Consider the following 19,662-nt stretch of genomic DNA (forward strand, 5'->3'; position numbering starts at 1 on the left):
TCTACCAAAGGCCACAAGCTTATCAATCACCCCGATGAGTTATTAACTTCAAACTTTCTACCTAATCACTTACAGAGTTGAACTGCATGTGCATGTAATGAGAGCTGTATAACTCATCTCCTTCTACTTTTTACTTAGGCCACGAATTTATCAATCACCCCTGCTGTGGACACTTTCTGAAGGAACAAGATCCATATGCTCCATGACCGCTGGACTAAGTGTGTAAATATAGGAAAATGTTGAAAAATAAATGTTTTCTAAAATCCACTCCTTCTACCTTAGGCCACAAACTTATCAATTACCCCTCGTATTTTATTCCTTATACTAAGCCGAGTCGTTGTGTTCCCCTTTGCATTAGCACACTGTACAGCGGATGCTCTGACACCTAATTCAGATCATGTAGCTTACTAGAGACCAGGTATCAAATGTGGAACAATTTTATTGTGAATTGCTCAATTACTTAGCATGTAAGCTGATAAGTTCAATTACTCAGAAAAGGAGTACATTACTTGTAAGGAGCGTTATTTGTTCAAGTATTGCAGATTAATGAAAATTCTACAAGTTTCACGAGTAAAAGCCAAAACCAACATTTTAGTGTATCGTGTTACAATAATTTAAAGCTTTTTACAATAAAATAGTTACTTTAAAATTTGTCATGGGTACAAGACAAAATGTTACATATACATTTGAAAAGTACAAATAACATTATGTAATGCTCTGGTTTAGATTTCTACTGCTGTGCTCGGAAGGACTTCATTTTATCAGTTTTCTGTGCCATGCTGGAAAAAGTGCTTTGGCTTCGGCTAAAGATAAAAGAGCCATGTTGTCCAACTTAGGAATGTATGTTAGCCAATCAGGATTGTGGGATGTGAGAGAAGGTTCTAGAGAGCTGTGGGGAAGAGTTTTCTGAAGGACAGTTGCCTGGTTTGGGGTCTTTTGGCGGGAGAGGGAGAGGGAGAGGGAAGGAGAGGGGCAGCAGGAAAGGGAGGAAAAAAAGGCAAGCTGCTGGTCTCCTGGTCTCATTTGCTGAAGGAGCAGCCTCTCTCTCCCTTGCTCGTGGGAGAGAGCATCTCAGATACAGAAGTGTTGGTTTATGGACTGCAATTTCTTGATGGACTCTAGATCATGATGTTTCTCGGGGCTTTGCTACTGCAGCATGGTGGGTGGGGGGGGGCTGATGCTTTTGCTGCTGCTTGTGCATGGGAAAGGGGGGCTTCTGACATTTCTGTCATTCATTTTTTAACGTTTTTTTCTGTTTTATGGATGTCTGTGAAGAGTAAGAATTTCAGGTTGTATGCTGTATACATTTTCTGATATTAAATTGAACCTTTGAATTGAATCAAGCACACTTTCATGTTCTTTTGAACCAAGGAGAATAGTTAACTGTCACATTAACAGTAATATTGTGTGCAGATGTATTTGAAAGCTTGCAGTAAAACATCTCTTCCCCATGGCTACATGCTTGGGGAGACATGATCGCCATCATAAACCCTAAGCTCATCACAAATACACCAGTGATGAGGATCATCCAGGACTTTAAGCTATCCCAGTGTTTCCACGGCTTTTCCGATAGTTTTAGATAGCATGCCGTTGGAATAACGAAAACCAATGGAGTAGCAACAATCACCCCCTGGAGATAAAGGAAAACGATGGAGTTCATTTTACTGATTTAATAAATTCCACATTTTTAAAGTTAAAATGCAACTCAGGGTAGTATATGTACTTAGAAAGTAAATGTTTTTCTTTGAACAAGTTGTTCCATGGTCCTTTCCTTTGTGTCTGTCTGTGGGGAAGATGAATCTCAGCGTTGTATGCTGCATGCCCACTTTGATAATAAATTTACTTTGAACTTCGTAAAGCCAGAGTGAAAAGTTGTTCTTTTTAATTGATTTCTTTTTCTCTCTATTTCCCTTTTTAAATGACTAAATACTCATGAAGATTTGAAATAAATCTGGGGCTGTCATGCAAAATAAGACATAGCAAATCAGCTGTCCATTTTCAAAACTTATAATTTTTATAATAAAGAAGTCAATTTACAGAAATCAAAACAAGCTGTTATTTTCACTCATCTCTATTTTGCACAAAAGCCTGAGGTTTGTTTCTACCTCCTAAAATCACACTATTCCTTCTGGGAATAGGAATCAGGGTACAGAACTCACAGGTTTAACAACTGATGGAGGTCTGATTTTGACATCAAGATGTTATAATCAAAGTGACAAGGCGCAGAGAGGTTCTGTTAATGAATGGCTGTAGTCATTCATAATTTGGGGGAACAATTTTATCTACTTTTCTACATACGTATTTAGCACATCTTAATATCAGAAAATAATAGTAGCAACTTGAAAAACTATCAATATTGGTTAATTACCTATATCCCTCTATTTATCAGAACTGGCCATGTTGTTCTTTAGTTGAATACATTAAGTGGCCACTTCATTAGATGCCTACCGTTCCATGTCCATGGTCTTCTGCTGGTGTAACCCAACTATTTAAAGGTTTCAAGTGTTGTGCATTCAGCAATGCTTTTCTGCACACATAGTTATTTGAGTTACTCTCATCTTCCTGTTCTCTCGAACCAGTCTGGCCATTCTCTTCTGATCTCTGTCATTAACAAGGTGTTTTTACCTACAGAACTGCCACTCACTCAGTGTTTTTTGTTTCTCACACCATTTGCTGTAAACTCTAGAAACTGTTGTGTGTGGAAAATCCCAGCAGATCAGTTGTTTCTGAGATACTCAAACTACCCTTTCTGGCACCAATAATCATTCCACAATCAAAGTCACTTAGATCACATTTCTTCCCCATTCTGTTGTTTGGTTGGAACAGCAATTGCACCTCTTGACCATGTCTGCTGCGTGTTTTTATGCACTGAGTTGCGGCCACATGATTGGATGACTGGCTGATTAGATAGCTGCAGTAATGAGCAGATGTATGGGTGTACCTAATATAGTGGCCACTGAGTGTACAGTCTGACATATATACTGCATATCGATAGGTGCATATACTGTATGTTTCGTGAACAATAGACGCTGTATTGATGCTGTTATAAGTGGATTCTAAAACTAAGCTTAGCATGGACAGTTAATAATATAGAATAAGGACTGGTGACGGCAGAATTTGTTTAATAAATAACGTGATCCCTTTACAGATTTGGATACTGTTTTTTACTCTTTCTCAATGTATTAGTAAGATAATTCATACATTCATGCCATCAGCTTTGCATTAACACAGGTTTCCTACATGAAGACAGTGGTGAAGTTGTTGTGCAAAAATGCATAGCTAAAGATTGTGGCAGTTGAAAGGGTAAAGGTCAGATAGAGGAGGTTGGCTGTAGGGTTACAATGAGATAGAGTGCCAGAAGAGGCAATGAAGAACATTGGAGTTCTACCTGGAATGGCTGCTGCAGACATATTAGGTTGAGGAGAAATGCATGATTGTTTGAATTTGTGGAAGGCAAACGTCTGGATTAATTTAAGAACAGAAAAGAGGCTATAAATAATCCAAAAGAAGGAATGAGACTTGAAATTTTGGGTCTAAATTTAACTTGAGGGATTTCAGAGTAACATTAAATTTATATGGAGCAATGACAGAGTCCTTAAAGCAAAATGTTATTACTCACATTTGATACCAAAACTATTTCAAGGCATTCGATACCTTGTGAAATGGCCATAGCTACAGCTACCATGCAGAATGTCACAACAACATGAAATATTGTTGTCAGGGTCCCATTGAAAAATAAGTTTGCAATAACCTGTGGATGAAAGAGAGCCTTGTTATCAAAACTAATGAAAAGTTTTCCAAATGAAGTTCACCTGATTTTTCAGCGATCAAAACAAGAAGTTAAACATTATGCTAACTATTAATGAGAATACAAAAACACAGATTATCTGATTTATATTGAGATTTAGAGTTATTTGAATTCTTCATCGGATCTGAAAGGAGGGCAGTAGGATGGAGCTCAGGTGGATCTGAAAGGGTGGAGGCATAATGGAGCTCATGTAGAAAAGGTGAAAACAGAAGGGAGGTTAAGCGGACTTAAAAAGGTGGAGCTTGTACAGAAAAGGTGAGGACTAGATGGAGGTCATGCAGAAAGGGTGAGGACGGGGGTGGTCATGCAGAAAAGGTGAGGACTAGGTGGAGATCATGCAGAAAGGGTGAAGACAAGGTGGAGATCACGCAGAAGGAATGATGACAAGTTGGAGGTCTTGCAGAAAGGGTGAAGACAAGGTGGAGATCACGCAGAAGGAATGATGACAAGTTGGAGGTCATGCAGAAAGGGTGAAGACAAGGTGGAGATCACGCAGAAGGAATGATGACAAGTTGGAGGTCATGCAGAAAAGGTGAGGACTAGGTGGAGATCACGCAGAAGGAATGATGACAAGTTGGAGGTCTTGCAGAAAGGGTGAGGACAAGATGGTGATCATGCAGAAAGGGTGAGGTCATTCGGTTCTGAAACTGTGATGGCATAGCAGACCATGTGGAGTGAACCACATGCCTGGATAGACAGGTAAAAGGGGAAATTAACCAAGAATCCTGCAAAAGGAATCATCCAAAAACAGGGTGATTGGAAGTGGAAGGGGAAATATAAAGAGAATGCAGAGCTGACAGGATCAAGCTGAAAATGCATTTAAGTAAATAGTGTGAGTGTAGATGATTTCAAGGGCAGCATGGGCAAGGCCTACTTCCATGCTGTATGACTCTATGTCTGGCAAAGCTCGTATTTGGTTAAAAATGTAAATTTAATTATCTGTTTGAAAGGATGAATATACTACTTGGACAGCAACTGTGCTCACTGCTACCCTCAAAGGAAGCTGCACCTCCTCTAGCACAGTCTTCATTCTGTCCTCTGCTAACGCACTGAGGTATGAGATTAATGGGCCAACTGGCATGCAGCAGCTATGTTATTAAGCTGTCAGAGACTTAATCGCATTACCGCCTTATTACAGAGTACAAACAAGAATGGAAAAGTACAACGTTTGGCTAATGTTTAAGCTTTCTACAGGACACAAAATAAAGATTAGAGTTTATAGATAAGATTAAGTATTTGTAATACTTTGACCCCACGAATAATATTTTAAAATTCCTAAATTTTGGAATAAGTAACAAGCATAAAACTTGGGATATTGGACATGGAAATTTTTCTGAGCTAGACAAACTCTGCAATAACTAAAATTTTCATCAGTTCAACTATTGTCTTAATTACAGTATTTCTAAACCAGGGTGCTGAAGTGGTCTGAATCACTGAGAACACCATTGAATGACACAAGCATAGAATTCCCAAAGTTTTGTACAATTTCATGCATTCTGCAGTTCATGTTCCATGTGTCTTTGATTACTTTTTTCACTATTTGCATGATTGATCAAGGCATCAAGGCTGAGGGCAAAGGACGAACTGGTCTTCAGCTCACTACTATGTGAGGTTTTCTCACTTCAGCACCGAACCAACTTTGCAGCTGCGGCCTGTAGCCATCGGCACTCGCCTCAGCGCTGAACTGGCTCCGTGGCAGCGCACTGCCGCCATTGTGCTCCTGGGCAAGTTCACTCCAGCACCTATTGTGCTCTTCAATTCAATCTTGTAGTCGTGTCCTCCAGGAAACAGAGCCCTTCTCTGCATTCATGCCACTGCTGTTAGTGGAACACCCTTCTGTGGATTGAAAAGGGACACTAGCGGTTGATGATCAGTAATTAGGGTTAACTCTCTCCCATGCAGGTACTAGTTGAAATGTTTTACACCCCAAACCAGACTTAAGGCCTCTCTGTCAAACTGAGCATAGTTTGCTCTGCAGCAGTAAGGGAAAGTAATGCAAAGTTCGCTTCCATCACTCATAACATGTGACATGACGGCACCTATACCGTAAAGCAAAGCACTATAGGCAAGCTTCACTGGCTGATCTGGATCATAATGTGTGACTACAGTGTCTAACTTCACCTTTCCTTTATCTTTTTGAAAGATACCTCACACTGCTTTGTCCATTGTCATTTCTTCCCAGTCTGTAGTAATGAATTTAAAGGATGGAGCACAGTATGGCGGAACCTGTCACAGTGATGAACAATTCCTAAAAAGGACTGTAACTGTGACATATCTTTTGGCCTTTGGGATCCATAACTGCTTGAAGTTTCTCAGCATATTTGTGTAATGCTTGTGCTTCAATGGTGTCAACACTGCAAGTGATGCTTAGTTTAAACAATTCACACCTTAATCTATGTGTCATGTTGTCTTGGTTTGTTGGGTTTGTGTGGTGAAAAATGCAATTTATTTGCTAGCTTTAAATAAAGGGAAAACATTTACAGCGAGTTTGGATTTCATTGCTTTGATTTTATGACCAAATCATGTTTACTGTTCCTATGAGAGTTATTTGATTTAGAAAAAAAATCTTATTTGTCTTACAAAGAAGAATTTTGGGAAAGCAGTTCAAAGAAATTAAAATTTGATTTGTTTATCATAAATTCTTTAGTTTATTTCAATGGAATTTGTTAATATAGTATATTTAATGTGTAAAATTGAATATGTAAATAACTTAGAATTGAAAAGGAAAGTTGGTCTCAGTAATGGTAACCATTAATATTAGTTTATTACAAAGACTATCAATTTGATTTTGTGAAGGATATCTCTCATCCTCGACCTGTATGACTCTTGATCCATTAATGTTGTTGACTCATAATTTCTGCTCGGTTTAGGGCAAATAAGAATGAAAAGTAAACACCTGAGCTGCCACTCATATCCACAACCTGTTAAAATATTTTAACAATGAGTTCTCAACACTGTTGAGCAAAAGATTGGTCAAAAAGGTCCTTAACATTTGACTAGATGGTCAAAGAACATTGGGGATGCAATTCCTATTTTTAAGGGCTTGTCAGCAGGAGACACGAATGGACAATAAACTGGACTGGTCAAAGAACACTGAGGCTGTCTACAAGAAGGGTCAGAGCCGTCTCTATTTCCTGAGGAGACTGAGGTCCTTTAACATCTGCGGGACGATGCTGAGGATGTTCTACGAGTCTGTGGTGGCCAGTGCTATCATGTTTGCTGTTGTGTGCTGGGGCAGCAGGCTGAGCATAGCAGACACCAACAGAATCAACAAACTCATTTGTACGGCCAGTGATGTTGTGGGGATAGAACTGGACTCTCTGATGGTGGTGTCTGAAAAGAGGATGCTGTCCAAGTTGCATGCCATCTTGGACAATGTCTCCCATCCACTCCATAATGTACTGGTTAGGCACAGGAGTACATTCAGCCAGAGACTCATTCCACCGAGATGCAACACTGAGCGTCATAGGAAGTCATTCCTGCCTGTGGCCATCAAACTTTACAACTCCTCTCTCGGAGTGTCAGACACCCTGAGCCAACAGGCTGGTCCTGGACTTATTTCCACTTGGCATGATTAACTTATTATTATTTAATTATTTATGGTTTTATATTGCTATATTTCTTCACTATTCTTGGTTGGTGCGGCTGTAATGAAACCCAATTTCCTTCGGGATCAATAAAGTATGTCTGTCTGTCTGTCTTTCTGTCAAAGATAGGTCATTAAAAATCCTGTGTGCACAAGGAATGAGAACTGGAAGAGCACAGAAGTGATCTGGGAAAGGATGCTTTGCAAAGCAATTTTAAAACCGCAATCTTGCTCGACTAGGAGGCAGTTCAGGTCAACAGATAAATGGGTGAAGGGAACCTTATGGGAGGTGGAGCTTGGATAGCAGAGACACGAAGGAGCTGAAGCTTCCAGAAAAAACAAGGGCTGTGTGGGCTGGGGGTAGAAAACTGGTCAACAGAGCAGAAATAGAAAAACCTGATGGTAAGGCCACTGCAGATGAGTTTTAAGAGCAGCTGGACTGAGACATTGGCTGTGCTACAAATGTGGAAGTAGATGGTCTTGTGATTAAAGAAGTTAATGATGTTAATAAACCTCCTCATTGAATATTACCCTTGACCATGCCAATAAACATTCTACCTTTCTAAAAAAAAATTGTATACACATTGGATATTTCATCACAATGGATAATGGCTATTGGAAACAATTACCACTAGAAGTGAACATAATAAAACATTTAATTTGAAGAGCACCATTTTCTCTCTGCCTATATTGTATTAAAATAGGTTTCATCTAGTTTTTTGGCGGAAGAAACTTTATTATTATGTATAACAAAGTTAGACTGTAAAACATATGAGCAGAATGAGGCCATTTAGTCCATCGAGTCTGCTCTGCCATTCCATCATAGCTGACTTATTATCCATCTCAACCCCATTCTCCTGCCTTCTAACCCTTTAACCTTGCACTCTGGTCCTAGATTGCCCCACTATAGGAAATATCCCCTCCATATCCACTCTATCTCAGCCTTTCAATATTCAGTAGGTTTCAATGAGGTCACCCATCATTCTTCTAAACTCTAACGAGTAAAGGGCTATAGCCATCAGATGTTCCTCATATTCTCATAGGTTAATCCTTTCATTCCTGGGATAGTTTCCATGAACCTTCTCTGGAAGTTCTCCAATTTCAGCACATCCTTGCTTAGATAAGGTCCCAAAACTGCTCACATTACTCCAAGTGCGGCCTGACCAAAGCCTTATAAAACCTCAGCATTACATCCTTGCTTTGGTATTATAATCCTCTTGAAAAGAATGTTAACATTGCGTTTGCCTTCCTTAAGTTACTTTGGAAATCTCTGTCATAAATTCACAAAAGTAGTCTCAAAATAAACTTAACTTACTTCACGGACCACAAAGCATTCAACTGGATATGTCAAAATAGTAGTCAGTCCATAGAGAAGCCTTCCAATGGTAGCCCAATCATCATTTTTGCAATAATTTTCAAATAGATCTCCTGATTGAAAAACAGAGTTCCAGAATGATTTACATATTTCATTGAAATGAGTAAATACGCCAGGATTCTTCCTTATGAAATACATTCTCATTCTAAGGTAACTCTTTCTTTCAGAAAAAAAATCTTGCATTATCTTGAAGTGCTGCAAAGCTGTGGTTTATATTTTTGTAATTTCTTTTCATATCAAATTCAAGCAAAAAACACCATATGCTTCATGTCAATACTCACGGCATTGCTTCCCAATTTAAAAAAAACCTTTTCAGGTTTCAGTATTTGCATTAAAATGCCATCATCAAATTTAGAATGCTCGCCATTGCAAAACTGCATGCAGTCAAAGCAGGTGAGATGCTTTTTATACCGTTATGTACCACTAAAACATCCAAATGCATAGAATGTAATATCAAAGAAATCATGATGCATAAAGAGGTCACTTAGCGCCCTTAGGCATATATAATATTAATTCATCAAATCCCTTTTTTTAATTTATAAAATTGAAATACAAATGTTATAGTCCTTGGCTTAAAGGTCATCTACAGGATTAATAAACTAAGTTACAAAACTTAGACTTTTCTAATTTCCAATTTTTGTAAATTGTTAACACGAGTGAATCTGCAGATGCTGGAAATAAATAAAAACACAAAATGCTGGCAAAACTCAGCAGGCCAGACAGCATCTATGGGAGGAGGTAGTGACGACGTTTTGGGCCGAAACCCTTGGGTTTCGGCCCGAAACGTTGTCACTACCTCCTCCCATAGATGCTGTCTGGCCTGCTGAGTTCTGCCAGCATTTTGTGTTTTTATTTTTTTTGTAAATTGTTGTTAGTTTTGTGCCTTGTGGCGTATAGGGAAGCACTTTTGCCATTTCTTTACCGTATGTCTGCTTTTTTTGCAAGGCTGAGTTGCTAGCTCAACGCAGCACAGATGGAAAGTGAGCAAGGGGCCAGCCGGATATGAACCCATGACTGATCGCCTCAAAGTCCGGTGCTGATGTCACTGCACCACCAGCCAGCAATATTTTTTTTGTATAGAAATTGTGCAAAACCAATTACCCACATTCTCACAATATTTTATAATGCTGGAAATCTTCATTAGAAAAATCATCTTTCTCTGTCCAATGACTAAAAGTTTGATTTGAATAACACTCATTCTCGGCATGGTACTCGTGATCAAGCTAGTTTTGTACTTCTTGTATGGCTCCAGCATAACTCCTATGATCCATGTGATTTTCTTGTTCCAATTCAGTACTACCTCATTGCTTTTACATTCAGATATCTCATATATAAAATTCAGAAACCTGTTTGCTTAACTACGACAGTTTTGATCTTTGCATTTCACTCCTTGGTTTCTCTTCTCAGTCATGTAATCAAACATAGGTCCAATAAATTTGTAGCTGCAGCTCCCTCTTTGACCTCTGACCATTTTTGGAGGGTAACAAAATGTCCATAAGACTAGATCCATAAATACACTGAGATCTAAGAAACAGCCACCCAAGTCTTGAAAAATATTGGAAGGAAGTATTCCAAACTTTTTCTGTACTTTTTAACGTAAATTTTAAGCCCAATCCTTTGACGGCCTTATTTGGTATTATTGGAGGGAAAGATATCACTTTGAAGACATCTGACTAGCACATTCTGGCATTTATCTCTCTTATGGCTAGCAGGGCACTCCTGCTTAAATGGAAGGATGCTGCTCCGCCTAATCACGCTCAGTGGTTACGGGATTTCATGGCATGCTTAAATTTAGAAAAGATTCGTTGTTCAATTTCTGAATCTAACCAAGATTTTCAAAATTTGTGGGGACCGTTTTTGAATTATTTTCAAAACCTTTGATTTCCTGTTAAAGTATAGATGCTGGTTAATAGCATATTTCACTATCTGATAAGGTTTTTTCTCCTTTTTTTCTTGACCAAACAGCTTTGGCTTTGGTAGTGGGTTTAGATTTTTTTATATATATAGAAATTAATACAAATTTATATATATTATATAAATTCATAATTATATAAATTTAAGTTATATATATATAAATTAATATATAATTTATATATACAATTATTCATATCTCAACATTCAAATTAATCTAATCTACATGAATACAGAGTATGTTAATGTGATACAAATATAATGTACTATATCTTTCTTTTGTTTAATAATATGTGTTTTCTTGAACTCTCTATTCTTCTATGGAGAAATTAATAAAAATATTGAACAAGAGAAAAGAAACAGCCATTAATTTAGTCATGGTCTTTTCCTCCCTGTTTGACTGGCTTTGAAGCCAAAGAGTGCAGAGATAGGGCTCCTCATTGTCATCTTGTGTTATCCAAAGAACAAATGGTTCAAGAATATGTATAAAGGATACTGAGGAAGGAGACGCAAGAGGCTACACATGCAAGAATGGGGTTGAGAGGGAAAAAGAGCCACAATCGATTGGTGTAGGAGATTCAAAAAAACTGTTCGAAAAAGGATGCAGGCAAAAGGTAGGTAACTATAGGCCAGTTAGTTTAACATCTGTAGTTGGGAAAATGCTTGAAGCTATCATTAAAGAAGAAATACCGAAGCATCTGGAAAGAAATGGATCCATCAGTCAGATACATGATGAATTCCACAAAGGCAGATCCTGTTTGACAAATTTACTGGAGTTCTTTGAGGATATAATGAGTACAGAGGATAGAGGGGAACAGATGAACATTATATACTTGGATTTCTCCATAAGATAAGGATGCATAGAGTTGAAGTTGATGTATTAGCACAGATAGAGGACTGGTTAACTAATAGAAAGCAGAGAGTTGGGATCCATGGGTGTTACTCTGGTTGGCAATCAGTGGTGAGAGGTGTGCTGCAGGGATTGGTGCTGGGCCCACAACTGTTCACAATATATATTAACAATCTGGAAGAAAGGATCAAGTGTCGTGTACCTAAGTTTGCTGATGATACTAAATTGAGTGGAAAAGCAAATTGTGCAGACAATGCGGAGAGTCTGCAGGGAGATATAGATAGGTTAAGTGAGTGGCAAGGGTCTGACAGATGGTAAATGTTGGTAAATGCGAGGTCATCCACTTTGGAAGGAAAAATGAAATATCAGGTTATTATTTAAATGGTAAAAAAATTGCAGCATGCTGCTGTGCAGAGGGACTTGGGAGTGCTTGTGGATGAATTACAAATGGTTGGTTTGCAGGTGCAGCAGGCTTTCAAGAAGGCAAATGGGATGTTGGTCTTCATTGTTCGAGGGATTGAATTTAAGAGAAGGAGGGAGGTTATGCTGCAACTGTATAGTGTACTGGTGAGGCTGCACCTGGAGTACTGGTGCAGTTCTGGTCTCCTTACTTGAAGAAGGATATACTGGCTTTGGAGGCAGTGCAGAGGAGGTTCACCAGGTTGATTCCGGAGATGAGGGGATTAGACTATGAGAAGAGATTGAGTCGCCTGGGACTGTACTCACTGGACTACAGAAGAATGAGAGGAGATCTTATAGAAACATATAAAATTATGAAAGGGATAGATAAGATAGAGGCAGACAATTTGTTTCCACTGATAAGTGAGACTGGAACTAGGGGACATAGCCTAAAGATTTGGAGGAGTAAATTTAGGATGGAGCTGAGGAAGAACTGCTTTTCCCACAGAGTGGTCAGTCTGAGGAATTCTCTGCCCAACGAAGCAGTGGAGGCTACCTCAGTAAATACATATAGACAAGGTTGGATAGATTTTTGCAAAGTAGGGGAGTTAAGAGTTATAGGGAAAAGGCAGGTAGGTGGAGATGAGGCCATGGCCAGATCAGCCATGATCTTGTTGAATGGCAGAGCAGGCTGTACAGGCCAGATGGCCGACTCCTGCTCCTATTTCTTATGTTCTGTTGTTCTTATGAATAGCTCCCATGTTTTATGGTTTTAATTTATCAATTTAACTGCAGTTGAGCCTGGCTTATTCAGAGTACAATGCATGACAACTATTTTTCCATGAGTGAAAATAATTGGTATGTACTAGCTGGCATTTTTGCTCTCTTTACTAGTCTTCTCCTGACAGTTGAGACATGGATCAATGAAACTCGACAGAAAATCTATAATTTGTAGTTTAAAGTGATACATACAAAATTCTGGAAGAACTCAGCAAGTCAGACAGCATCTATGGAAAAGATTAAATAACCGACATTTTGGGCAGAGATCTTTCATCAAGACTGAGAAGGAAGGGGTAGAACGTCAGAATAAAAAGATGGTGGGAGGGGAAACAGACTTGCTGGAAAGTGATAGGAGGAATCAGGATGGTGGCAAAGGTCTAGGGCTGGAGAAGAAAGAATCTGATAGGAGAGGCGAGTGGATCATAGGAGAAAGGGAAGGAGGAGAACTAGTAGGAAGGTGAGAAGACGTAAAAGGTCAGGGGGGGAATAGAGGAAGTGGGGGGAGGGGTGGAATTTGTTTACTGGAAAGAGAAACCAATATTCATGGTAACAGGTTAGAGGGCACTCAGATAGGGTATAGGTATTGCCCTCCACCCTAAGGATGGCCTCATATTGGCACAAGAGGAGACCATGGATTGAGTTTGGAACAGGAATCAGAATTGGAATTAAAATGGTTGGCCACTGGGAAGTCCAACTTGTGGCTTGTAGTTTAAGCCAATGTACTGTCCTACCTTGTGTATATCCTGTGAAAGTTCCATATGCAGAGCCAGCAAAGATCAAGTAAATAATCAGGGAAAATAACACGGATATGTGACTGACACAGGACCAATTGTTTATTGTAGGCGTCTCCAGTGATCCATAAATTAGGAAAGTATTATGGTGCGAAACAAAAGCTGAAAGTAGATAACAAAATGTTAATTAATAAATTGATGCACATACTCTAAACTTGGCAAGACAAATTCCAATGATGATGAGTGCTACTATGTTAAACAAAACCTTTTGCCTGGATTCTTGATCATGTGTTTCTGTTTAACTTTGCTTTGTGTGAATGAAAAATGATCCATTCCGAAGTAAATTGCCTTTACAATTATTTCAGAATTGTAACATGCCAGTGGGCATATTGTAGGGAACTGGGAAAAAGTGCTGAGGGATGGGTTTATTTGGAACAGCAGTGATTGTTTCAGAATAGTCAGCATCTTTTGTTTATTATGTGTCGTGTCGTATGACATGAGCAAGACCATGATTGTTCTTGGAAAACTTGTCTTCAAAAGTGATTTGCCATTGGCTTCTTCTGGGCCATGTCTTTATAAGACGGGTGACCCCAGCTATTATCAATTCTCTTCAGAGATTGCCAGCCTGGTGTCAGTGGCCACATAACTAGGACTTATGATACGCACCAGCTACTCGTACGATCATCCACCACCTGCTCCCATGGCTTCACATGACCCTGACCAGGGGGCTAAGCAGGTGCTACACTTTTCCCAAGGGTTACCTGCTGGCTAGCAGAGGGAAGGAGTGCCTTACACCTCCTTTGGTAGAGGCATGTCTCACCCCACCACCCATAGTCAGCACAGCTTTGTTAAAGCAAGACCTTGTCTGACTAACTTGATTATTTTACAGGGGGTGACTACATGTGCCAATGGATAGAGCAGCTGAAGAAGTCTACATGGACTGTGATAAGGACTTTGTATGTTCTCGAAGAGGCTTGGACATGGCTACAAATGCAGGGATGAAGCAATTGCTTCTGCGATGCTCCCATTATCATGAGAGTTTTCACTGGGACAATGTTGTCCTCATGGTCATTCTTCCCTGTCCCAACTTCACCCCCCACCACATCTCCCCACACTTCCACCCACTATCCCAACAACAGTGAATGGAGAAAAGAATCACATAACTCCTTTCCCATCTTTGGAGATATACAGCTCACAGTAATTTGCAGACAAGGCCTTGCCATCTTCTTGCAAAAGGATCTTGATGTGCTGTGTAGCAAATAGAACAGCCACTATTTAAACCAGTAACACCATTTCAAGGTGTCCTGCAACTCACTCTGAAATATCTGGACATTTATTTATTACACAGAGTTGTCAATAAATAGGTGAAGAACCAATTTTTCTGAAGCTTAAAATTCCTAATAGAATTTTGTTTGGTCATTTGAAGACCATTTGCGGCTACTTGAACAAACTAACACTGCTTGGAGACTAAGCACAGAGTGGGGGATTAATCCTGTGTGATGCGCCTACCGATCCAATCAAATAATAAGGTTTCAAAAGTCGAAGAAAGTATTCGATCCTTTGTTGAGAAACTAGCAAAACAAACTATCTTGAAGCAATAAATCTACACTGGTGAGACCTGTGGTAACTTGGGGGACAGTTTGTTGAGCATCTCTGCACCATCTGCCACAAGCGGGACTTCCCGGTGGTCAAATATTTCAATTTCCATTCCTATTCCCCTCCAACATGTCGATCCATGGCCTCCTCGTGCCAAGATGAGACCACCCTCAGGGTGGAGGAGCAACAGCTTATATTCCAACGACAACACACACAAAATGCTGGTAGAACACAGCAGGCCAGGCAACATCGATAGGGAGAAGCACTGTCGACGTTTCAGGCCGAGACCCTTCGTCAAGCTTATATTCCATCTGAGTACCTTCCAACTGATGGCATGAGTATCAATTTCTCATTCCAGTAAAGAAATTCTGACCCCTACCTCTATTCCTCACTCTGACCTTTCACTTCTTCTCACCTGCCTATTACTTCCCCTTGGGTCTCCATCTTCTTCCATTTCTCCTACGGTCCACTCTCCCCTCATATCAAATTCTTTCCTCTCCAGCCCTTGACCTTCACCACCCATCTGGCTTCACCTATCATCTTCAAGCTAGCCTCTTTACCCTCCCACAACTCTTTAGTTCACACATTTCCCCCCTTCCTTCTCAGCAGAAAATCTTGACAATTTATTCTTTTCCATAGACCTGCTGAGCTCCTCCAGCATTTTGTGTGTGTTGCTTTGGATTTCCAGCATCTGCCGACTATCTCATATCAATGAAACTAAAGCTAGCAATATAACAAAATAGAGAGCCTTAGCACAATAAACACACTTAAGGTTTCTTCAGTGTAATGAAACTATTTTAAATTACATTAAGTGGTCAACAAAAAAGTTATTCCCTACTCACTCCCCAGCTCAAATCTCGAACTGTCCTAAAGACAAAAGCATGAATATGTAACTAAAAACTTTTTGCTTTTACCACACCCCCACATGTGACTAACTACCGTAATAAGCTTTATAACTGTGTAACACAGAATACAATGCAGATAGAGAACAGACACATGGCTCCTACAGAACACTAAAGATGAACAACTTATGGATCATCTAGGATCCTTTCAGGAACTTGCTGATATATAGAAATATTTTATTTTCTCTTTTAAAGCATTCAAAATATAATAAAAACACTGGAATCTCTACTAAGTTGACATCCAATGAACAGTAGCCGTTTATTATAAATGATAATAACTGGGAAAAGGATTCAAATTGTTTTAGATGTGGATGGAATGAACCAGGTTATTAAATCCATTTCCTGAAAATAAATAGATTATTTAACTAAACAGTTAAAAAGAAATAAAACACCCATTGTTCACATTTCAATTGAAAACATTCCATATAATGCCAAACCTATTCTTTCTAGCAAACAGGAAATAACTTTTACCATTATGAAAAGCTGCCCAAAGATGGCTCTGAAATTTCCAGCCACCCTCCATTTCCAACGTATGACCAATGCTATCAAAGGTAGATATAGTTGTTAAGGCAGGATGACATTTAAATCCCAGCAAAACAAGAAATAATAAACCAAAGCTGGTCTAATAATTAATGGCCGAACTTAAACAAATTGCAGTGTCCAGATCTAAAATTTCGTAACAGCACAACCTTTGATCATTCCCAAGAAGAAACTGAGTCCCTAATATCTCAAAGGCTTGCTTGCACAAGTGTCCACGCCCAAACCTCTATTCCCTTTAATGCACACTGTAAGGAATAGTAGAGCTGCTAATATCCTTAAAAGCCAGCTGATTAACTTTCCTTCAGCTATGCAGAGAAAATAGGTTTCATTTGCAGACATTTCAATTTAATAATGCTGTGCATTCAGCACTGAGCTGTGCAAAAGATTCTTCTAGTTCCACATTTCAGCCTTAGAATTGCTAATTCTATGGAGAAATTGTTGAGGTAATATTATAACCATATAACAATTACAGCACGGAAACAGGCCATCTCGGCCCTTCTAGTCCGTGCCAAACACTTACTTTCACCTAGTCCCACTGACCCGCGATAAACCCATAACCCTCCATTCCTTTCCTGTCCATATACCTACCCAATTTTACTTTAAATGACAATACCGAACCTACCTCTACCACTTCTACTGGAAGCTCATTCCACACAGCTACCACTCTCTGAGTAAAGAAATTCCCTCTCGTGTTACCCTTAAACTTTTGCCCCCTAACTCTCAACTCATGTCCTCTTGTTCGAATCTCCCCTACCCTCAATGGAAAAAGCCTATCCACGTCAACTCTATCTATCCCCTTCATAATTTTAAATACCTCTGTCAAGTCCCCCCTCAACCTTCTACGCTCCAAAGAATAAAGACCTAACTTGCTTAACCTTTCCCTGTAACTTAGGTGCTGAAACCCAGGTAACATTCTAGTAAATCTTCTCTGTACTCTCTCTATTTTGTTGACATCTTTCCTATAATTCGGTGACCAGAACTGTACACAATACTCCAAATTCGGCCTTACCAATGCCTTGTACAATTTTAACATTACATCCCAACTCCTATATTCAATGCTCTGATTTATAAAGGCCAACATACCAAAAGCTTTCTTCACCACCCTATCCACATGAAACTCCACCTTCAGGGAACTATGCACCATTATTCCTAGATCACTCTGTTCTACTGCATTCTTCAATGCCAATTACCATGTATGTCCTTATCGTTTTTCTCACACGATAGCATTGTTAATAATTTTGATTGCCTGAAGGATTTCCCTCCAAAATGCATGAACTGCTCTTTTAGTGCTTCCTTGTCACAAATGCTGGAGAATGGCTGTTCTTACTACTTTTCCAGTGAAGATTACCACTGTGAAATCTCTCAAGAATCCTGTAGCTTTGGCCACAGAAGACTCCCTCTCTTTGCGTTTTCCTCCTTCCTTCCATTTGAATGTTCCTCTGATGCTTTATTTTCTCCTCTCAGCTGTTTGTGAACCTTTAGGCCGTGTATGAGCTCATTACCACCTCATTTCTACCTCAGAGAACTAGTCAATACGTGATTACCACCGTAAATATGTCAAATGTGTTTAAGTATCCATGCTGGGGTGGGGTGGGGTGGGGTGGGGTGGCAAGCAGAATTACTAATTTAAATACGTTTGTACCTATTTTCTGGCAAAATCATCAACAAACCAGAATTCACAAATATACTTACAAATTGGCTTTCAAGTGCTAAATTTGAATCAGTTTATATAGGGTGCATATCTTACTACAGAAACATAAAATTCAAGTGGTATAAAAACACTTCCTGAAGAAACAATTTGATCAATGACAGATTGTTACACCAGATAACTAAACATCTGAATGGACACTGATATGTAGAAATGCTTACCAAATGCCATTATCCCAATTGCCTGCATCGCATTGGACTGTGCAAAATTCCAAGCCCCTTCTGAGGGTGGACTGAAAGGTAAGTATCAGAATTATAGTTTTATTTCAAAAGCAAAGAGAAGAGAAGCCTGCTACTCATAAACATTCTCTGCTCTATTCAACTCATGGCACTTTCCAAGGGGTCTTAAGTATACCCATTGGTAAGTTAAAAATCTTAAATATACCCATGGGGGGGGGGGGGTTGGGTTTTGATGTTCATGTTGCCAGTTGTGCAATTTGTTTTATTTCTTTGTACGGGTGGATTGGGTTTGGAGTTTGATGTTCTTGTTAGGGGTTGGGGTTTGGAGTTTGATGTTCTTGTTAGGGGTTGGGGTTTGAGTTTGATGTTCTTGTTAGGGGTTGGGGTTTGAGTTTGATGTTCTTGTTAGGGGTTGGGGTTTGAGTTTGATGTTCTTGTTGCCATTTGCATGATTTTTTTGTACGTGGGGGTTGATGTTTTTCTTTGAATGGCTTCCATGGTTTTCTTTATTTCATGGCTGTCTGAAGAGGTCGAATCTCAGAGTTTTATAACATATACTTTGATAATGTACCATGGTCCTGAAAAACGCTGTCTCATTTTTACTATGTACTGGACATAGCAGTTACAGTAGAAATGACAATAAAAATGACTTGACTTGACTACCTGAACTTTGAACCTTGGGGAGTCTGTTGACCCTGGTAAAGTCTTGTCATTTCTTTTGTCAACCTCATTAACTAGAATTTATCAAACTTTTAAAACATTTATTTACAAAATAAACTTTATTCAAAGAAAAAGAACGGCACGGTGGTGTAGTGGTCAGCATAGTGCTTTACAATACAGGCGATCTGGGTTTAAATCTCGCCTCTGCCTGTAAGGAGCTTGTATGTTCTCCCCGTGACTACATGTGTTTCCCCCGGGTGCTCCGGTTTCAATCCACAGTCCAAATACGTACCAGTTCGTAGGCTAATTGGTCATTGTAAATTGTCCTGTGATTAGGATAGAATTAAATTGGAGGATTGCTAGGTGGAGAGCTCGAAGGGCTGGAAGGGTCTATTCTGCACTGCATCTCAATAATAAATAAATAAATAAATGGATAAACATACAGGAATTTAAAAAAATGTGCGTAACTCTTTTACATCTGTTGTATTATCAGATCTAGACATTGGCAATATTAGGGTTCAAAGGTGGTTCACAAAAGTGGTTCCAGGATTGATAGACTTGTCATATGAGAAGTGTTTGATGGTCAAGGCTGGTACTCACTGGAATTCAGAAGAACGAGGAGTGACCTCATTGAAAC

General features: G+C 39.3%; 1 protein-coding gene across 2 annotated transcripts in view; it reads right to left on the minus strand.

The window, feature by feature from the left end:
- Nucleotides 1-1,081: 1,081 nt before the first annotated feature.
- The window catches only part of slc38a11 (solute carrier family 38 member 11), a 68,400-nt gene continuing 49,819 nt past the window's right edge, over nucleotides 1,082-19,662 (minus strand). For both annotated transcript variants that reach the window (XM_073044695.1, XM_073044694.1), the window contains 5 exons: nucleotides 18,348-18,418; nucleotides 13,441-13,602; nucleotides 8,710-8,822; nucleotides 3,620-3,751; nucleotides 1,082-1,630 (listed from right to left, as the gene is read on the minus strand). In XM_073044695.1, coding sequence (XP_072900796.1) covers nucleotides 1,352-1,630; nucleotides 3,620-3,751; nucleotides 8,710-8,822; nucleotides 13,441-13,602; nucleotides 18,348-18,418 — 757 coding nt within the window. In that variant the 3' untranslated portion in view covers nucleotides 1,082-1,351. The remainder of the gene's footprint in view (nucleotides 1,631-3,619; nucleotides 3,752-8,709; nucleotides 8,823-13,440; nucleotides 13,603-18,347; nucleotides 18,419-19,662) is intronic.

The sequence above is a fragment of the Hemitrygon akajei genome, chromosome 5 (assembly GCF_048418815.1).
Source record: "Hemitrygon akajei chromosome 5, sHemAka1.3, whole genome shotgun sequence".
NCBI lineage: Eukaryota > Metazoa > Chordata > Chondrichthyes > Myliobatiformes > Dasyatidae > Hemitrygon > Hemitrygon akajei.